At 44.5% G+C, this 13,404-nt stretch overlaps 1 protein-coding gene across 1 annotated transcript in view; it reads right to left on the reverse strand.

Moving 5' to 3' along the window:
• Window positions 1–13,404, reverse strand: part of LOC122374321 (cadherin-related family member 1-like) — a gene marked incomplete at its 3' end in the record, with an annotated part of 100,236 nt that overhangs the window by 33,701 nt on the left and 53,131 nt on the right. The window contains exon 6 of the mRNA XM_043352991.1: window positions 10,628–10,753. Within this exon, the coding sequence (XP_043208926.1) occupies window positions 10,628–10,753 (126 nt within the window). The remainder of the gene's footprint in view (window positions 1–10,627; window positions 10,754–13,404) is intronic.

The raw sequence follows: 13,404 nt of genomic DNA on the forward strand, positions 1-13,404 counted from the left end.
TCGGCAACTACGGTGCAAGGCCGATACTGTAGGAACTTGCAATTTGTACCCTTGACCTGACCTTGACCTTGACCTCAAACTTAAAATTAAGTACATGTTTTTAGTTGTTCGTGATGAGATCTTTCGATTGGCGTTTCAATTTTCCAAATAGGACCATTAGTTCGGGAGATAACAGGGGGGGGGGGGTTAAAATTTACCCCCCCCCCAGCCCCGCGCGTTCGGCTGGAGACCCCAGCCCCGCGCGGGTTAAACTCGGGTACCAGTCTCTGCGTCTCGTAACGGCGCACACGCTCGTTTTTTCCGCGACGCGCTAGCTCCACCAGGGGCGAAACGGCGAGAGGGGTCGTACCCGCCCCCCCCCCCCTCGGCCGGCGCGTATGTAGAAAACCAATAGGGTCCGGCGAGGGTTAACCTTTGCCCCAGTGGGGGGGGGGCATATGTTACTACCCTGTCGCGTTTTTTTGCGCGTGAATAAAAAACCACGGCGCGTAGCGCCGCGCCGCTTGGAGTTGCTTTTTGTACATCAATGTTGGACAATGTGTGAAATTTTTGACCACAGGTCATGTCAGGTCAGGTCACCAGGTCAAGGTAACTGACCAAGCCTAAAAAAGTTTGCAATCATGTCCAGTCTGCAGTGTTTGTCAGAGAGGTTTTTAACTTGGTGGATTGCATGATGTTATGGGCGCCTACAATTTGCAAATCTCGCATTTTTTATATCCATGACCTAAGGTCAGGTCAGTGGCGTGACCTTTCCATTATAAGTCAATGGAGAAAAACGAGAATGCCTCTAGATCCGTGTGTACACATAGAAACAGTCCAACTATTTCAGAATCACAATGATTTGGACCACCCGTGACGATCAAGGTGTCTTTTTTGCTGATAGCCTCTAGAAAGGTCATCCGAGGTCATTCGAGGCTACAAACATATTTTTGCCAATAACTCTCAATTGGAAAAAGATAGAACGCTGGGGATGGCCTCATTGTGTTTGTCTTGCCGAGACGCATCGCCTGATATTCAACATGACCTTTTCCGGTCAGGTCATGACCTTGACCTGAGGTCAAATTTTCTAGTTGACCTTTCAAGGTCAAATTATAGTTCATTCGACGCGTCTTGGCGAGAGGAACACGATTCTGGCAAAAAAAAAATCGTGGCTTTTTTAAATAAAAAGTTATTGTCGAAAAACACATTTCGTAAAAACAGCTAATTTTGGAGTTTTTGCCCTCTGGAGTCTAAACTGTTAACCTGAGGTCATTTTTTATGACGGCCTTATCAAAAGAGTTCAAAAGCTATCGATTGCATTTCCAAGCGTTTTTCTAGCTATCATAGTTCCTGAGATAATGGTATGTTTTCTGGAAAATATAATGACTATTCGCAAATTTTGACCTTTGATGACCTCTGGTGACCCCAATATTGCTCTAAGATGAAAAATAACTTAAATACTTTCAAACATACGCAGCTATCGATTGCTTTTTACCGCGTCTTTCTAGCCCTCTTAGTTTTTGAGTTAGAGGTGGGTAATAACATATGCCCCCCCCCCCCCACTAGGGCGAAGTTGGCTGAGACCGCCACTGGGGCGCGGGTTAAGTCACGTCACCAGATCACGCCGAGTGACCTCACCTCAGAAAAAAATAAGAATGCTCGTCATAGCTACACCGATTGATCGATTGGCTTGAAACTTTCAGCGATTGATAAGAGCAACATTATCTATAAAATGTATATCCCGGAATTTGATATCGTTGTCAAAAGGCCAGATCAATTTTGCGGCCTCTCCATTATAAGTCAATAGGAGAAAATTGAAAAGCGTCTGTTTTGCACGAACGCTATTCTAGACATTCTGAAATATCGAGATGTAGGTAAGATTGGCACACTGAACCGGAAAATGGCAACTGTGACCCCTGGTTATGTCCCCGAGGTCATATCAGGTCACGAACATAATCTAACCCGCGCCCCGCAGGGGTATCGGCGGACCCTACGTCCGTAGGGGAGGGGCCGTTTCGGCCCCCCTAAGATCTCGGAAATTTACCGGCCGATTTCAAAATTCAAACAGTGTTCGATAGCCCCACCGGGGAACTACCTTGTGACCAAATTTCATTGACCTAGGTCAAACCGATAACGTCACAGGTCAGGTCAATTATCGGATTTTAACCGTTCACAGGCATTTCAAGAAATGTGTTGTGAACTCGAGTAAATTGGTAATTTATTGAAAACCATCGATGGTACATTGTTCGTCAAACACATACTTTGCTATATGAGGTCACTGATACCAGGTCAGGTCACAGCGAGGTCAGGTCACCGGGGGTCACAATATGAAAGTGTCGTGTGATACATGTTTTATGGTCCATTTTACATGAAAAATGCGATTATGTGGGTTAGGAAGTCTTTGGTGCCAGCCTAGGTCACGTTTTGGTGAAGGACAGGTAAAGGTTAGGTTAAATTAGATCAAATTTCAAAGTTGATATTTTTGCATAAAATGGGTATCGATTCAGCTCGTCACGATGCAGCTCGTCACGGGGAGTCTAATGGTGGTCTTTGTTTTACTCTACGATGTCTAGAATTGCCAAAAATTGAGTTTGAAAATTTGACGTCATCATTTTTGAACAGTTTTTTTCGCTATAACTTAGCCAAAAAACGAGGTATTGATCTGAAATTTGGTGTGGATAGAAGACGGTAGTTACTATCACATATATTCCGGTTTTTACGAAACTCAAAAAACTTTTAGAATTTGTTGGCAAATATATCCAAAAAATGCTTTTTTATTTTTGGGGGTTAAAACTCGAAAATTTCTAAAATCCGAGATAGCAGTTTTGTAGCCCTGTCAATTCTACACCTTTTATATTTGACCATTTTTCTGTATCTTTTAAGCTGTAGGCATGACAGGTATTCTCGCGAAGGTCTTTTTTCGGTCGAAAATGCGGAACATGACGTCATTCTGACGTCATTTGTGGCCAACCTATCATAGCCTCTGGAAATTTTTTGGTCATAATGTGTAAAATTGATGCCCGGAGGGGTCTTGAAAGTTTGGTGGCGATATCTCCAGCCGTTCAGGATATATCGGCGGAAAAGGACAGGGAGGCTACGGGGCGCGGGTCTAACAGTTTTTCGCTAATAACTTCTGATAGAGGCGTGTTAGAGCGCTGAAAGCGCCTTAGACGTGTTCGGCTCGACGTTGCGGATCGACTGATATGCAACATGACCTTTTCCGGTCAGGTCATGACCTTGATCTGAGGTCAAATTTCCAAGTTGACCTTTCAAGGTCAAATTATAGTTCATTCGACGCGTCTCGACGAGAGGAACACGATGCTGGCTAAAGTAATTCCATGGCTCTTTTGAGTCAAAAGCTATTGCCGAAAATCCCTTTTCGTAAAAACGGCTATTTTTGGAGTTTTCGCCCTCTGGAGGCTAAACCGTTGACCTGAGGTCAAATCTGAGAACGTTGTTCAGAAAGGTCTCTATAAGGGCTATCAAATGCGGTTTTCTGAGGCGCTGTAGCTCTATTGGTTCCCGAGATAGCCGTCGGCAGCTTCCAAAATGTTGAAGTAGTCAATATTTTAACTTTGGTGACCTCTGGTGACCTGACCTTTGACCTGACCCAAAAAATGGCAGAAGCGTTTTCGTCCTTAGTTTGGACGTTCTTTCGATTGCCTCTTACCGCGTGTCGCTACGTGGCCCAGGAGCCGAGTTAGAAGCGGGGTGTTCAGACACCCTCCGGCCCGGCGCGGAATCTCAGAGCACCGGCCCGGCGCGGGTTAACCCGGCAGGTGGTGGGCTTCCCGGCCACCTTCCGCGCGGTGGGGGGGGGGCTTTTTTGCCCACCCCGTATCTCCGAAACTACTGGACGGATCCGGAAAATTTAAACGGCGTTCAATAGTCCTGTCAAATTTATCGAAAGGAACTAAAATGCATTGACCTCGGGGTCACCGATAACGTCACAGGTCAGGTCAAAGATACAATGTTTCACCGTTCACGGGGCTTCTAGGGAAAGCGCTATAACACCGAGTAAAACGCATTTTGTCGAAAATCAGCGATAGGGCGTCAGTTGTCTAGTACATATGTTGCTATTAGAGGTCACTGGTCATACCAGGTCAGATCACCAAAGGTCACCAAGGGTCACCACATGAACCTAACTTTACTAAGGTTGTGCGATGCATGTTTTATGGCCAGTTTTTCATTTCCAACTCAAGGGTGTTGGTTATAGACTATCAGGTACGGTTTAGGTCACTTTCTGGTGGAGGTCAGGTCAAGGTCAGGTCAAAAAAGGTCAAATTTCGAAGTTGATATTTTTGCATAAAATGGGTATTGAATCGATGCAGCTCGTCACAGGGAGTCTAATGGTGGTCTTTGTTTTGCGATATGAGGTCTAGAATTGCTACAAAATTGAATTTGAAAATTTGATGTCATCAATTTTGAAGTTTTTTCGCTATAACTTGGCCAAAAAAAAGAGGTATCGATCTCAAATTGGTTATGTAGATAGCAGGTGGTAGGGACTATCACATATATTCCGGTTTTTCGAAATTCAAATTTTTTTGGATTTTTCGGCTATTTTATTCAAAAAATCTATTTTTTTAATTTTTGGGATCAAAATCCAAAAATAATCGAAAAACCTAAATAGCAGTTTTTTAGTCCTCTTGATTCCACACCTTTTATGTTGAAACATTTTTTCTGTATCTCTAAAGCTGTAGGCCTGGCAGCTCTTCCCGCGAAACTTTTTTCTGGTCGAAAATGGCAGAAATGACGTCACTCTGACGTCATTAGCGGCCAACCTATGATAGCCTTTGGAAAAAATTTGTTCATCATGTGCGCTAGCTACTCCCGGGAGGGTACTGAAAGTTTGGTGACGATCGGCGCAGCGGTTCTCGAGATATATCGAAAAAACTAAAGGGGGGGGGGTAAAAATGCCCCCGCCCCCACCGCCTGGAAGGTCAATGGATAAAAAAGCGCATGCTTTATTGAAAGTTAACTCGAGAAAAAATAGTTGATCCTAGATGCCTAATATCAGGCACACTTTGCTGGCGAAAGGCAATTTCACGTATGTACACAGAGTGAAAAACCGGGTCTAGCCACTGCCCACTGGAAGAAAATTGCCTTTTCACAAAACCGGCCCACACCTCCCGGGTCTCCCCTACACTAATTAAGTAATCTTGATATGATTGGCCAATAACTGATTGCTGATTGGTAACCAATGTCGATGATATTCAAAGTGCATATATTATTATATATTATCAAGCAGTCAGTGGAAAACGGGAAGATCCGATGGGGATCGAATCCGAACCCTCCCGAACTATAGCTCGACGCTAAACCACCCCGCCACGAAGACACTGTCAAACCGTGAGCATAGTCGTTAAGTGGTGAGCGATTTAATCAGCATGACATGACCATGCCGCCTACGGCGCACCGGGTCAGTCGGCAGGGCCTCGAGAGAGGCCAGTCACGTGACCAGTTGGAGGTGGACTGAAAATGCAGGGGAGGGGTCGAGGAGAGGCCGGGAGGCGGTCACCGTCCTTTGCGATGACAATAGACGTGTGGTCAACGAAAACCGTCCTACCCGCAGACGATGTTATGAAATTTGTTAAAATTGCAAAGCAGCAAACTCATCACAACATGAGTGGCGCAAAACATTCAAGTTCTTCATTTTGTATCCCAATACGGCACGCTGTGACCGTATGTGTATTTGGAATTTGGAATTGGAATTTTGATTTGGAATTGCAATGGTAAGTGAATGTGTGGCTGCAGTTGTATTGTACCTGTGCATTAATGCAAATTATAAAAATTATTGGCTTCTTGGCTTTATAGTTATATGCTTCAATATTCTTTCTTCTCCTTTTTTTAACCCGCGAGGCGGTGGGCCTCCCGGCCACCTTCCGCGCGGTGGGGGGGGGGGCATTTTCCCCCTCCCCCGTATCTCCGAAACTACTGGACGGATCCGAAAAATTCAAACGGTGTTCGATAGCCCTGTCAAATTTGTTGAAGAAAACCAAATTTCATTGACCTAGGGGTCACCAATGACGTCACAGGTCAGGTCAAAGATAAAATGTTTCACTGTTCACGGGTCTTCTAGGGAAAGCGCTATAACACCAAGTAAAACACATTTTGTCAAAATCAGCGATAGGGAGTCAGTTGTCTAGTACCTATGTTGCTATTAGAGTTCACTGGTCATACCAGGTCAGGTCACAGGTCAGGTCACCAAGGGTCACCACATGAACCCAACTTTACTAAGGTTGTGCGATGCATGTTTTATGGCCAATTTTTCATTTCCAACTCAATTGTGTTGGTTATTAGACCATCAGGTACGGTTTAGGTCACGTTCTGGTGGAGGTCAGGTCAAGGTCAGGTCAAACAGGTAAAATTTCAAAGTTGATAGTTTTGCAGAAATGGGTATTGATTCGATGCAGCTCGTCACGGGGAGTCTAATGGTGGTCTTTGTTTTGCGCTACGAGGTCTAGAATTGCTAAAAATTGAGTTTGAAAATTTGACGTAATCAATTTTGAACAGTTTTTTTCGCTATAACTTGGCCAAAAAAGAGGTATCGATCTCAAATTTAGTATGTAGATAGTCGGCGGTAGGGACTATCACATATATTTTTTTCGAAATTCAAAAAACGTTTTGAATTTTTTGGCTTTTATATTTTTAAAAAATATACTTTTTGATTTTGGGGGCTCAAAATCCAAAAATTTCAAAAACCCGAGAAACGAGTTTTGTAGCCCTCTTGATTATAGCCCTCTTTATATTTGAAACATTTTTTCTGTGTCTCTAAAGCCGCCTGCTTCACAAAATGGCATCAGACATACCGCTCCCGCACGTCTGGGTTCAAAGCTCGCTGTTGCCCTGCAGCTGGCGTCCCTGTCGCCCTACCTCCACCCACCCCTCCCACTGCGCCGGCCAGTAGCCCCGCGGTCAACCCCTGCCCACCTCAGACCCTCCCCCTCCTCGCCTGTCAGAGAGAGCCCCTATTTGTCGATGCAGGTGTCCCGATCATCAATGGTTACACTCTAGGGGAGAGTGGGGTAAGATGCCCAGGGTGGGAAAGACGCCCCACCCCCTCTAGCGGGGAAACAAAGAATCGAACCGGGAAATTAATGTTCTTAGCGTAAAGCGGAAGCCTGCCTTGTTAACTGCACAAAAATTTGCGAAGCTCAGTTGGGCAACGGCTGGCTGGTGATTGCATGTTTTTTATTTGCTGCTTTCAAAAAATATTTTGGCGTCAAAACATTGTAAATATCAAAGAAGGTAGATAATTTTTGCGTCCCTTGCTATGGTCGTGATACATTAACATGCGTGTACTGTGTCCCAAACAGTTTGTTTCAGGGTGTAGTTTTATGGCTAACAAATTGTGCTGATTTAATGTCACTTCGGTACCTTGGGGTAAGATGCCCCCTGTCCTGATGGGGAAAGACGCCCCCCTAAATCCGTAGGCTGTCCTTCAAGCAGCCCGTCAAATCATTTATTACATACTTGTGATGAGAGACAAAAGCCGATCTGGGACTATTGAGAGTCCAGTACGGTCAGGTGCTCCCCATGCCGGTCTCTCGGCCCACACAGCGACTTTTTGGGCGGCATCTGACTCTGAGAGCCCTCACGACGGCCTCTGTGGGCCCCATTATTGGCTCAAGTGCCCCTCACGACATCCTTTGAGGGCTCCCACGTTGGCTCCACGGGCCGCACTGGCATCTGAAGTCCCCACGATGGGCTCGAGGGCCCTCAAGTATCATGAAGACCTATAAGGGCCCCACAGTGGTCTCCGAACGCCACCACGGAGGCTTGTTTGGCCACGCTGGACTATGATGGCCCTAACGATGACCTCTGAAGCCCCTTACGACTACTTTTGAGGGCCCTTACGATGACGTTTGGTGTCTAACTGCAGGCTCGCAGGGAATTCTGATTCGTTCAGGCGATTCACGTGCCTATTTATGTCAGTTATAGTGCAGGGGGCATCTTACCCAACGCCAGGGGGCGTCTTCCCCACCCTGTGGGGTAAGATGCCCCCTGTCACTTCTTCAGGAAAATGCTTAATAGCAAAAAAGTTATCATAGTTCAGGCACGAAAGTGTGATATTTTTGGAGAAAAATGATGTCGGCTTCCGTTGAAACTCCAAGTTTTGGCTTTCCGATCGTCATTTTCGAATGATATATGGCATAGTCAAACCCTGGGCATCTTTCCCCACTCTCCCCTACTGGAGGGTCCAGCAATGTCACTTTACTACGGCGTAGTACGCACGTGCGTAGGTTTACAACTCTCTGTTCAGTGGCGGTCACAGAGATTGGACTCCGGGGTGCCCCGAATGGAGTGAGTATTCCCGTTTTCGATTATAGCGAGCACTCTGTGGCAGGTGGAACTGTGACGCGTTAGAAAAAGTTGTCCAACTGAAACACGAATCTGTGTGATACTCGCTTTTGAATATGATAGGCCTCACCATTGATGATTGGTGCTAGGTTTCGTCCGATTACAGTACCTATATCCGCACATTACTTCAGCAGTGACCTGTGCCTAGCTCTTAGTAAGTATTCAGCACGGTTTGCACTGTCTGTTGATATGCCTGATCAAAATCTGATTTTTCAAAATATCATACCCTATTTTTATTTAAACATCGAAAGAAATTCATGATATTAACACGCGCACCGACGGGGGGCGGATATCCGCCCCCCCCCGAGGTTTTTCGCAAATAGCGGGAAAACGTAGCGCCGCGAAATTTGGTACGTACGACTATTCCCTCATCAATTTTACACATGGTGTGCAAGTTTGAACTTGCTACCTTTTAAAGTCAGGTCACCAGGTCACTTTCAATGACCCAACCTCAAGTCACTTTTTTGCAACTTTGTCACCGTGCCAGAGCTACAGTAGATGTCGGAGGCCTTTGAAAGTCGCAGGATGTTATTAGATCATTAGTAGCTACAATTTGTATATCTCGGAATTTTGATATCGTTGACCTAAGGTTAGGTCAATTTCGCGACCTCCCCATTATAAGTCAATGGGGGAACATCAACTCCCTGTTTTTACCACTAAAACGGGTCGGAATGGCCCCATGTACCATACATGACTTCATATACGATCAACCTTCACTACCTTGAGGTCTGTTTTGCTGTTGGGCAGCTGTAAGGTTTTTGGCCAATAACTCCGTACAGGAACAAGATACAGCCGCGTGGATGGTCTCATTGTGTTCAGCTCGTCAAGACGCATCGAATGATATACATGATGACCTCGAGGTCACGTGACCTGAGGTCAACCTTAGACCTTGACCATGAGGTCAACATATATATCCTTCGATGCGGATTGACGAGAAGATCACGATAATGCCCTTAGTTTGTTCCTATCTTGACTAGTTCGAAAGTTATTCGAGAAAAACTCTCCATATCTAGCGCCGCCATTTTGACTTTTTCGACCCCTGTGACGTCATCTTTGACCTGACTTGAAAATGACCTTAGTAAAAATTGTAGATCTTGACCGTGCGTATCCGATGCCGTTTACCACTTGTCGCTATCTTGCTTCGTTCTCGAGATCTCAGGGGGGCGGCGGTCATCCGCCCCCCCGTCGGTGCGAAGTTGGCACAGACCCCCGTCGGTGCGAGTGTTAAGGTATTTATTTAAAAAAGAGACTTGATCAGGCTTCACCAAATTAGGTCAAGTTTGGTCCATTCGCCAAATAGCCCATAGTAAAAAAAAACAGCTACTGCCAAGCAAAATAGTTTATTTTTTTAAATTGGGAACCAAGCTGTGTATCTGAATTTAAGTTGTGTATTAAAGGTAGTGTGCCAGCTTTCCTGGACCGTATGGAGTTAATGGCCCAGATAAGGAGAACCGGATTTTTAGAACTTATCCATACCTTCAAAACTCATGGAAACGTCTTAAATTCTTCAAATTTTGAGTACCCCAGTGCGAAATTCGCCCCGACGGGTTGTCGGTCGTACCCCAACCACATTTCACACCACTATGAACAATAAATGCACACACTGAAATCGCTATTACCGATATGCTCATCCAATCAAGTTTCGATAAACCCGTTCATCATCATCTCCTGCGGTTTCGAACACGCCTGTTAGGTGGCTTCTGATGCTCGTCGAGGTCGGAATTTCCAAATACGCGTGGTGCGTCGGGCCGCGCGCTCTGACTTCGGCCAAGAAAAATGCGTCAGCTGATCATTGTCATTTCTGCCACTTGCGTGTGGTGAAATGGGGTCATAACTTATAAGACGGCTTTTTCATATCAATTATTTTACATAAAATCATATTTCAAACCATAAATAATGTTCGACAGCCAAATAAAAGAAACAATACCAATACGGGCTTACAGTTTAAGGCTCGACATTGTGTTGTCTACGATTAGACAGCTGATAACTCATTCCCGTACGTCGTATGGTTGTAACACTATAATGACCTTTGCTTATTGTCACAAGTGCGCCGCATTCGCGATTGTTGCCCGGCGCCTGTTTGCAGGTGAGCCCACTACAGTTGTTATACATATCTAAAAACCGAAAAACTTTTAGGCGAAAAAGGCACTATTCCAGGCCCATTTTTGATTTTTTTTTGCGATATTAGGTAAAAACAGAAGCTTCTTATCCTAGGAAAAATAAAATGGGAAATCTTTCAAAGGTGGCACACTACCTTTAATGTAAAGCTGAACAAAGAATATGCAATTACCTTGACAGTGATGGTGAGTTTGTACAGCGGTCTGGTCTCGTAGTCCAGCTGCTTCAGAAGTCTCAGCTGACAAGCCGGCTTGTTGTCCTTTGTGGTCAAGGTCAGCTTGAACACGTCATCGTAACCCTGGTAAACGTGGTGCAGGCTGTCAATATCAGAACAATACAAACGTGAGGTACCCATAACGACAATGGGGTGCTAGAGACTGATGGAACTTGCATGTTATCAATGATGATATCTCAGTAAATTAATGACGTTACAAATTGAGTATATTCGCTTCTTGTCATCCATTCCATTTCGCTAATCCAAAATAACCACCATATTTGTTTCAAATTGTTGGTTTTAGGGAGACATGTTCATTGATACATGAAATAAAATCATTATGATTTTTTTTACAAAAGTACCCATTGAAAAGGCAACAGTAAAATTGGATATTCATTTCAACATCTTCACAACACATAAAATATATCATATTTGACATCATTTACCCGGGTATCCATGGTGTAAACGAGGCCCAGTGGCGGATCAAGGGGAGCGCAAAATGGGCATTTGCCCTCCCCAAAGCTAAATCGTTTGGGCAAGACTATCTTTTTGCCCCTCCCAAGGCATGCAGAGGTGAGAAAATCTAATACGGCGTCGATGCATATCTGGACGAAAAGCAGGACCCTCCGTGACGGCCATTCTGAAGAAAGGAGCTGACCGCTCGCTGCCGATGATTTAGGTCGGTGTGCTGATAATAGATGGATTTCCCTTAACCTTCCAGTCGGTGGGGGGGGGGCATTTTTTGCCCCCCCCCCCCTTAGTTTTTTTAAATATATCTCGAGAACCGCTGCGCCGATCGTCACCAAACTTTCAGTACCCTCCCGGGAGTAGCTAGCGCACACGGTGACCAAAAATTTTTCCAAAGGCTATGATAGGTTGGCAGCTAATGACGTCAGAGTGACGTCATTTTTGCCATTTTCGACCCCAAAAAAAGGTTTCGCGGGAAGAGCTGTCAGGCCTACAGCTTTAGAGATACATAAAAATGTTACAACTATTAAAGGTGTGGAATCAAAAGGGCTACAAAACTGCTATTTCGGTTTTTCGATTTTTTTGAATTTTGACCCCCAAAAATAAAAAATAGATTTGTTGAATTTAATAGGCGAAAAATCCAAAATGTTTTTTGAATTTCGAAAAGAAACGGTATATATGTGATAGTCCCTATCGTCTTCTATCTACATACCAAATTTGAGATCGATACCTCTTTTTTTGGCCAAGTTATAGCGAAAAAACTGTTCAAAATTGATGACGTCAAATTTTCAAACTCGATTATTAGCAATTCTAGACCTCGTAGCGCAAAACAAAGACCACCCGTGACGTGACTCCCCGTGACGAGCTGCCTCGAATCGATACCCATTGTATGCAACAAAAATCAACTTTGAAATTTGACCTTTTTTGACCAGACCTTGACCTGAACTCCATCAGAAAGTGACCTAAACCGTACCTGATGGTCTAATAAACAACACCATTGAGTTGGAAATAAAAAAAAACTGGCCATGAAACATGCATCGCATAACCTTAGTAAAGTTGGGCTCATGTGGTGACCCTTTGTGACCTTTGGTGACCTGACCTGTGACCTGACCTGGTATGACCAGTGACCTCTAATAGCAACATATGTACTAGACAACTGACGCCTTATCGCTGATTTTCGACAAAATGCGTTTTACTCGGTGTTATAGCGCTTTCCCTAGAAGCCCCGTGAACGGTGAAACATTTTATCTTCGACCTGACCTGTGACGTCATCGGTGACCCCGAGGTCAATGAAATTTGGTTTCCTTCGACAAATTTGACAGGGCTGTCGAACGCCGTTTGAATTTTCCGGATCCGCCCAGTAGTTTCGGAGATACGGGGGGCAAAAAATGCCCTCCCCCCACCGCGCGGAAGGTGGCTGGGAGGCCCACCGCCTGCCGGGTTAACCCGCGCATGACTGGGGTATTTTCCATAACACGAGTGAATGAGGGGGGCTCTCCAGAGCCCCCCCTCCTCCTATCTCCGAAACTACTGGGCCGATCGTCAAAATTAAAATAGCTCTGATAGCCCTGGAAAATTGTCGAGCGAAACCGATTTTATTTGACCTGAAGGTTACGGATGACGTCACAGGTCAGGTCAAAATGAAAATTATCGGTATTTTTGCTTGTTGACAATTTAGGCTCTGGCCGCCGACTGACTAGCTCGATCAGGGTCATTTTTGGTTTACGAACTCCATGATATATGCCTAAGATACCAGAGGGTACCGAACTTTTATTTCAATTTTTTCAGATCAAGGCCAGATCATCCTAGGTCACGAAAATTGTTCATCATGTATCGGTCACGTAGCGCATGTTTAATGGTCCATTTTGCTCGAAGATTTCGAAAATAATGTCATCTGTGTCATTTGAGGTCATTTTCAGCGGGATTTACCGGAGGTCAGGTCACTTTCGGGTCACAAAAGGTCAAATTTTGAAAAATTTTCAAACAAAAAATGTGCCTTTCAGATGCAATGTGAGCTCAGGAACACGATGGTGCCCATTATATAGCTGTACGATGTCAAAAACGTACTGAAAATGGTTTTGGAAAATATATAATTATAAAATTTTGACAATAATGCTAATAACTTGGCTTTTTGAGGATATTGGGCTTAAACTTGCTAGAGTTGTTTATCAGTGTGTGTTCTATCACATATATTCCGGTTTTTGCGAAAAATTAAAAACTTTTTGATTTTTTTTTGATTTTTTTTTTGTAATTGTAATATTTTTTGT

The sequence above is a fragment of the Amphibalanus amphitrite genome, unplaced genomic scaffold (assembly GCF_019059575.1).
Source record: "Amphibalanus amphitrite isolate SeventyFive unplaced genomic scaffold, NRLGWU_Aamphi_draft 001638F_arrow, whole genome shotgun sequence".
In the NCBI taxonomy this organism is placed as follows: domain Eukaryota; kingdom Metazoa; phylum Arthropoda; class Thecostraca; order Balanomorpha; family Balanidae; genus Amphibalanus; species Amphibalanus amphitrite.